Below are 7,551 nucleotides of genomic sequence, written 5' to 3' on the forward strand. Positions count from 1 at the left end.
GGTCAGTTCCTGGATGGGAGACCAGATGCTGCTGGAAGTGGTGTTGGAGGGACATAAGGAGGCACTCTTTCCCCTGGTCTATTCCCCCAGGGCAGTGATTGAGGACACTGCGCTGTGTATAGGGTGCTGTCTTTTGGATGGGATGTTAAGCAGGTGTCCTGACTCTCTGAGGTCATTAAAGATCCCATGGCACTTACTGTAAGAGTAGTGGTGTCCTGGCTAAATTCCCAATCTGCCCCTCAAACCATCACCTAATAATCCCCAGTTTACAATTGGCTCATCAATCCCCCTCCTCTCCCCTGTAACTATTCCCCAGGTCGTCGCTGCAAATGAGAATGTGTTCTCAGTCCACTTACCTGGTAAAATAACGGATAAATATTTAGCAGGTGAAACCCCCGAGGACAAACCATTCAGATTTTTTTTTTTTAAGTCACTGTCTTTCCTGCAGTTCCTACCGCTTCCACTGGATGTCACCAGTTTGTAGAAATTGGTTGAGATTTTTCCTTTGCGTAATGAAGAAGTACCATAGCTCAGAACGTCACTTCATGTGTACCTTTTGATAGATGCGCATAACCAGCGTCAGTTTGTTTTACTCCTGTATTGAACACAGATCATTGTTTATGGGACATGTAGGAGTGCCAACAAAAGAAGCTCGTCAAAGGTAAGGCATGATTTATATTTTATTTCTGCGTTTTGTGTCGTGCCTGCAGAGTTGAAATATGCTACTCTCATTGTTTACTGTTGTGCTATCATCAGATGATAGCATCTTATCCTTTCGCCGAAAAGCTTTTTTGAAATCTGATATGTTGGCTGGATTCACAACGAGTGTAGCTTTAATTTGCTATCCTGCATGTGTAATTTAATGAAAGTTAGATTTTTATAGAAATGTATTTGAATTTCCCTGGCTATTGGCCATGTGGGACGCAAGCGTCCCACCTACCCCAGAGAGGTTTTTAAGAGCATTATTTGTTATACTGTTGGCCAATGCTTGGTTTCTTATGAGAATAACTGTGAAATATTAATCTTGTGTGTCTTCCCTTAACCACTCTGTTAATGTGAGCCAACGATAGTAGAGTAAGCAGGCAGGCACTAGGCAGTAGAGCTCTTTAATAAAGAACAGATCAGAGGAACTCCTCTTGACCCTCAAGACAAGCTTGAAATATAGTCCTACAGTTCACCTGCCTGCATCTTATCCACCATATCCTCTTTTACCCTCTTTTCACACTCTATCAGCAAATCATGCTAGCAGGCCACAGCGGACTTATCCCTGATATGTGTTGAAAACCAATCGACATGACAGTGTCATATGGCATAGGCTGTGGTTACAATATAGAAATATCACTGCTGTGTTCAAGTAGGTTACCCAGAATTTGGTACTAGCTAATGTAAAGAGGCAAACAATTCAAGGTTTTGGAACTGTATTTAGAGGTAAACAAATATTTAGTTTGTTTGTTTGACATTTACCACGAACACGTTGACCTTTTTAAATCAGGCTATTGAAGGTTTACCTGAAGCAGTCAATCATGTTAGTTCTTTTTCTCACAGTGTATCATAAAGCGTTCCAAAGTTATATTGATTTCAGTCATCTTTTTTTTGTTGTCATTTCAGTAAACTGTTCAACATAGCTCTTTGAAAGATCTCACTCACATTTTAAATGGATAGGATCATATTGGTAATGCTGCAGCGCCCCTATAATGTTAGTGTGTGTACAACAGACTCTATTGCTTGGTTAGTGGCAGTGTCTGAGCTATATGTGTAAAATGAATGTGTAAAATATACATGTAAATATAAGGATAGTTTAGATTATAGTTCTATGTTTATAGCATGGCAAATTCAGTAGAACCAGAATCCTTACTGTAAGGGCAAAATTTAGTAAAATCTAGATGCAGTGTAATCTCTTGGATCCTGACACAAATTCAACAAAGCACCACATTTCAAATGTATGTGAGGTGATACTTCTTCAGCATTGAGCTTTTTGTTTTCCTGTTTATCTGTGCCAAAGCATCACTATAGCAGTTTTGTCAGCAAGGTGGCATAAAGAAAGACTGTTTTTGTTTTGTTATTTTCTAGATTTGAAGGAGTTTCTGATGTTGAAAGTGACGGACATACTGAAGCTGCAGCTACAGTGTGTGTGTACAGTTGACAAACTGTTTCGATCCTTACTGTCTCCCGAGGTTGAGCCTGGTGGGAAATGATGAATGATTGATTGATTGAGAAGTTATACTTTAATAATACCCATGAGGAAATGTGTTTGTAATCAAGGCAAGATATAAAATCTATAAAAAGATACACTCTTAGAAAATAAAGTTGTTGTCCCCATAGGAGAACCTTTGGAAGAACCCTTTTGGGTTCCATGTAGAACCTTTTCCGCAGAGGGTTCTACATGGAACCCAAAAGGGTTATCCTATGGGGACAGTCAAATAACTTTTTTGAAACCATTTTTTCTAAGAGTGTACTACACACACATATATATTATTTACATAAAGAGTGTTTAAAATGGGTCACGGTAAGAATATTCATGAACTCATGCACTGTCCTTGGTAGTTAGGCTGGACAATTTGAGCCTTTCATCTTGCTCCTCCTTCTCCTCCTCTTCCTTCTTCTCTCGTGCTTCTCCCTCCACATGGTACCCTACCATCAGCTGGTACACCATCACCCCCAACACTGCACCAATGAAGGGGGCAAAGATTGGCACAAAGAACCAGTAGGCACTAGCCCTGTGGGAGACCAAGACAGAGACAAGGTTGTATGTTTATGGAGAACAGGGAAAGCAGAGCTATTACACAGAAAAAGAAAAACAGGAGAAAAATCCAAAACTCACGTGAAGACCTCACCACCCCAGCCAGCCAGGGCAGTAAAGATGCGTGGGCCCAGGTCCCTGGCAGGGTTGACAGCGTAGCCCGAGTTGAAGCCCATTGACAGGCCGATGACCAGCACCACAAACCCCACCGTGAAAGCCTCCAGGCCCCGGGGGATGGGGTTGTTGTAGGGGTCCACGATGGCCAGGATACACACGATCAGAGCTGCTGTGCCTATAATCTGTAACACAGCCAAGCTCAGTTTTACATGGTTGTTGCAGGAATGTGCATGTTGTTATGTACAACGGTTTTATACAGGATAATATTCCATATAACTACTTATGATTCTGAGGCTGTCCTAATACGGAATACTAATATACTATAGTATACTAATAGCGTGAATGTACCTGGTCAAAGAATCCATTAACCAGAGTGAGATGTTTGGAGGGATATGTGGCAAAGATCCCAGCAGTGGCATTCTCCCCCACAACGATCAGTGTTCCTTGGCCGTAGTCCCACAACGCATCTGGAGAAACCACGGCAAGATATAAGAGATCACAGTGTGTGTGGTATCATCTACAGTAGCTGTAGAACCTTGAAACTCCCTTAGGGAGAAAATAACAGTTATTTTCAGACAGTCTAAACTTTGACAGTCTTGAGAATGTTTTCGGTGAAATATGGCCACTGGAAAAACTATTGTTGCTGTTTGTACATTTCTGAAAATATAAATGATCAGAATCCTACTAACCAAAATACATGCCAAATATGATCCCAGCTCCCAGGAAGGCCCCTATAGTCTGGAACAAGAAAAACACAGGGAATTTCCTCCAAGGTTCTCTCCCCAATAGACAGAGGGCGAAGGTCACCGTTGGGTTCAGGTGGCCTCCTGTGACAAAGAACCATTTGGAAAATGGTGAATTTCCATTTGTCAATTTCATTCTATTCTATTCAATTTTCTCTGAGTAAAAAACACCCAAGACCATCTCTCTTAAAATCAAGTCTCTGAGTGAGAGAAAATTATTTAGGGAAAACAACCAGAGCCTATCAAGACCAAAGATGATTCTCTTAAAATCTTTTCTCTGAGGGAAAAAAAGGACTATCTGCCGCAATAGTAGGTAGACTCAGTAAATGCCTGTTAGGACGGGAGGTCTCTGTGACAGTAAATTGGAGAGATTCATTTTATTTTCAAGGCTGCCATGTGTATTAGGCATTGAAAAATGTGGGCACAAGTGAACTGTGGAAATCTATGTTCCTTTGCATTGACAGATGAATCCTTGTATAGTAAATAAAGTAATAACGCAATTTGCGATTTCACACTTTCCTTTCAATCATGGACCCAATGGCTTTAAAATTCAAGGGGCAAGCCAGCATCGTACTTGTCTCTGTGAGCTTCTCTGATGTCTACTGTTTTCTACTGCGCTTTCTCTCTCTCGCTCTCTCACCCTTTCTCTCTCTCTTTCTCTCTCTGACTGTTTTACCTAAAAAAAAAAAACATCGACAAGGGTAAATATTGCACTTTATATTAGTGTCAGTTTACCTTAGGTATAAAGTGTCTGTCACAATAGGCAACCGATGACTCCCAATAGACTCACTACTCTCAGACAGTAACGCCCCCCTCACCTGAGATCTGTCCGCTGACCAGGATGCCCAGTGTAGCAGCGAAGCCAAAGGCAAAGTTGACGGTGAGGAACATTCCATGGGAGCCACCACTTAGCACCAGCTGGGCCACCGCACCACAGCCAAACATCTACAGAGAAGGGAGAGAGAGAGGTTAAAGGAGAAACACTGTGCATGGGTAACCAAACCCACGTGAACATTGTAGTGTTGTTGTTGTGTTATGTCTTGTTGAATACATGTTTTAACATTATACAAATCCCCTAAATACAGTATATATAAGGGTCATCAACAAGATTACTATGGCATGCATATCACATACAGACTGACAGTCTGTAGCTATCTGTGTAGACTGCCTGTATGTGTAGATCTGTGAGAATGGAGGATGGATGGAGAATTGCCTGTACCAGTCCAGTCTGTTTCTGCTTTAGTCAACTTGTTGTCAGGCCAAAATAGTTTTTCAATCAGCTTTTGTCTGAGTTCTTTGTGCACTCAGGATCCAAAAAATGCCTGTGGTCGAGCGGTGGTCTAGTACCATTTCAAATATGTTTTTTGGACTTTTTTTGGACTTAGCTCAGGTCACCCAAGACGATCAATGCCTTTAACAGCTTGACCTGAGTATCCGCTTGCTGTGCCATGCAAGTTGTGGCCATTTTGCCTACTGATCTTCACTGAGGTGTAGCTTCCAATGACCCGAGAGGCCATGTGTGTGTTGATAAGGGTGGGCTACGGAGCCCAGGGGTTCTGGTGGTGGACGTTTTTTCAACAAAGCAGCACGGTGGATCATACAGAAACATACATATATATGCTGAGTTTCCTTGGAAATATATCATCTTTCTATATGCATTTAATCAACAGTGTGTTGTGGTGGGTGGGTTATGCTGCCTATAGAGTATCCTATCTATAAAATCTACCTGTGGAGCCTTCCTTAGAGCAGAGAAGACCTGCCTTCAGGCAGTCCGGGCCAAGGGAGTTATGTTTGCCAGGGAGGCATAAGTCTTCACTCAGTAGTGTGGCCAAACAGTGGATCAGGCAAGAAAAATACCAGATGGCAAAACCGCCCCCTCTCAGTTTGTATCTTCCCTCCAGCTACTGTTATTGTTCTGTATGGGGGTAAATATTGGAAACAGCTGACCCCAGGTAGCTGTTTGTGTGTTAACCTCATGTGTGTTTTATTTGGATTTAGCGGAATACCAACAGGGATGCCAGGGCCTTACCTACGTGGATGACTTTTTCACCTTAGTGGGCAAGGTTCTATTCTATTCCGTAGATTTGTCTTGAAGGTTAGGTTTTGAGTTTTTCCTAAAGCAGGTATTCAGGTGAAAATGTTCATGAATTAATTATAGATAATTTAACAGTTTAATCCATTTGTGTGAGATTAAGTGAATTCATGTAAATATGGAATGTAATATCTCCAAGGAAGCATGAACAATTATGTGATAATCTCTCTTTTCCTCAGAATAAATTACCTTGCTACGTAGAAAACAATTTGAAGTTCTTTAAATGTATCAATTTAAAGGAAAGGATGTTTATTTTCAGTGTAGGTTTTTCAGGTAGACTTGAGAGGTTAATTAAAATGTGATAATAAAATAATATTAACAAGCTGATAATAGAATTCACAGTGTCAGTTCTGCTTGTATAGCCAATGCTAACAATGTGGGAAGAGCTATCCTTTTACATTCACACCCAAGCTCAAAGCACTGCTTTAAACAACACATTTAGATTAAGATGAAATTCCACAAAAGTTCCATGTGAAATGAATGAGAAAACAAGCAATTAAGTCATCAGAGAATATTAGATGCTTAACCATCACTTTGCTTAATTACATGCTTCATCCATATTTTTGAAGACATTCTTTTCATACCGACAAGCGATAGATAATAATAGTATGGTACTGTGTTTCCAATTCACATTCACCCACTCACTTTAATAGGGTTTTACATACATAGGTAATACTATTGTAGTAATGTAAAACAGTCTCTACTCACCACCAGTATCAGGGTTCCCAGGCACTCTGCCAGAGCCTGGCGTAGCAGCATGTGACGGACCTGAAAGGTCCTTGCGAGCTTGTCCATAAGCGCCTTCTGTTTTCCCATGATGCAGCTGTGGGTCGTCCAGTGAAAACAGGGTCAGTTGCGGAGATGTGGGGCTGACTTGGAATGTGTGTCAAGGAGGACCGTGTGTCGACTCTTTAAGCACTCAGAGAGGGATCCCTCCCTCGTTGAGATTTTTTTAAAACATGTCTCTCCTTGATTCTGAACGCCTACCTCCACATCTCCACCCATATCTTCTTACCTCCCCTGTTTTTTTTAATACCTTTTCCTCACTTGAATTCAGATGGATTAGTACTACAACTACTACTACTTGGTGTTTTGAAACTTAAGTCAAACTTGTCGCCTCCTTGTATGCAAGCAAAACTACAGCCTCTACAAAGAGGTCTGCACCTTTACGGCACAGCAGGTAGTTGGTTCAATCTCTACTCCATGTGTTCACCCTAAATCACACAAACAGTTTTACGCAGGGTACTTAAATTCCCTTATTTAGCAGATGTTGTTGCGAATGTAGCGGAATGTTCCTAGCTCCAACAGTGCATTAATATCTAACAATACAAAACAATACACACAAATCTAAAATAAACATTTTTGGAATTAGGAAATATATAAATATTAGGATGAGCAATGTCAGAGTCTGGAGTATAAATAAATAATGAACAAAAATATATACGCAACATGCAATAATTTCTAAGATTTTACTGAGTTACAGTTCATAGAAGGAAATCATTCAATTGAAATAAATTCATTTAGGCCCTAATCTATGGATTTCACATGACTGAGAATACAGATGAGCGTCTGTTGTCATAAATAAAGGTAGGGGTATGGTTACGACACATCGATCCATTACTGCCCAAACATGCTCAATGGGTGACATGCCTGGTGAGTATACAGGCCGTGGAAGGACTGGAACATTTTCAGCTTCCAGGAATTGTGTACAGATCCTTGCGACATGGAGCCGTGCATTTTCATGCTCAAACATGAGGTGATGGCGGCGGATAAATGGCACGACAATGGGCCTCAGGATCTTGTCACGGTATCTCTGTGCATTCAAATTGCCATCGATAAAATGCAATTGTGTTCATTGT

General features: G+C 41.0%; 1 protein-coding gene across 1 annotated transcript; it reads right to left on the reverse strand.

Annotated features, from left to right (window-relative positions):
- Positions 1–2,206: 2,206 nt before the first annotated feature.
- Positions 2,207–6,592, reverse strand: aqp3b (aquaporin 3b). The gene is made up of 6 exons (XM_024382177.2): positions 6,401–6,592; positions 4,419–4,545; positions 3,547–3,684; positions 3,206–3,324; positions 2,822–3,039; positions 2,207–2,717 (listed from the first exon to the last, which is right to left on the reverse strand). The coding sequence occupies exons 1-6, from the start codon at positions 6,506–6,508 to the stop codon at positions 2,525–2,527; spliced, it is 903 nt and encodes a 300-aa protein (XP_024237945.1). The 5' UTR covers positions 6,509–6,592; the 3' UTR covers positions 2,207–2,524.
- Positions 6,593–7,551: the final 959 nt, after the last annotated feature.

The sequence above is a fragment of the Oncorhynchus tshawytscha genome, linkage group LG20, assembly GCF_018296145.1.
Source record: "Oncorhynchus tshawytscha isolate Ot180627B linkage group LG20, Otsh_v2.0, whole genome shotgun sequence".
Taxonomy (NCBI): domain Eukaryota; kingdom Metazoa; phylum Chordata; class Actinopteri; order Salmoniformes; family Salmonidae; genus Oncorhynchus; species Oncorhynchus tshawytscha.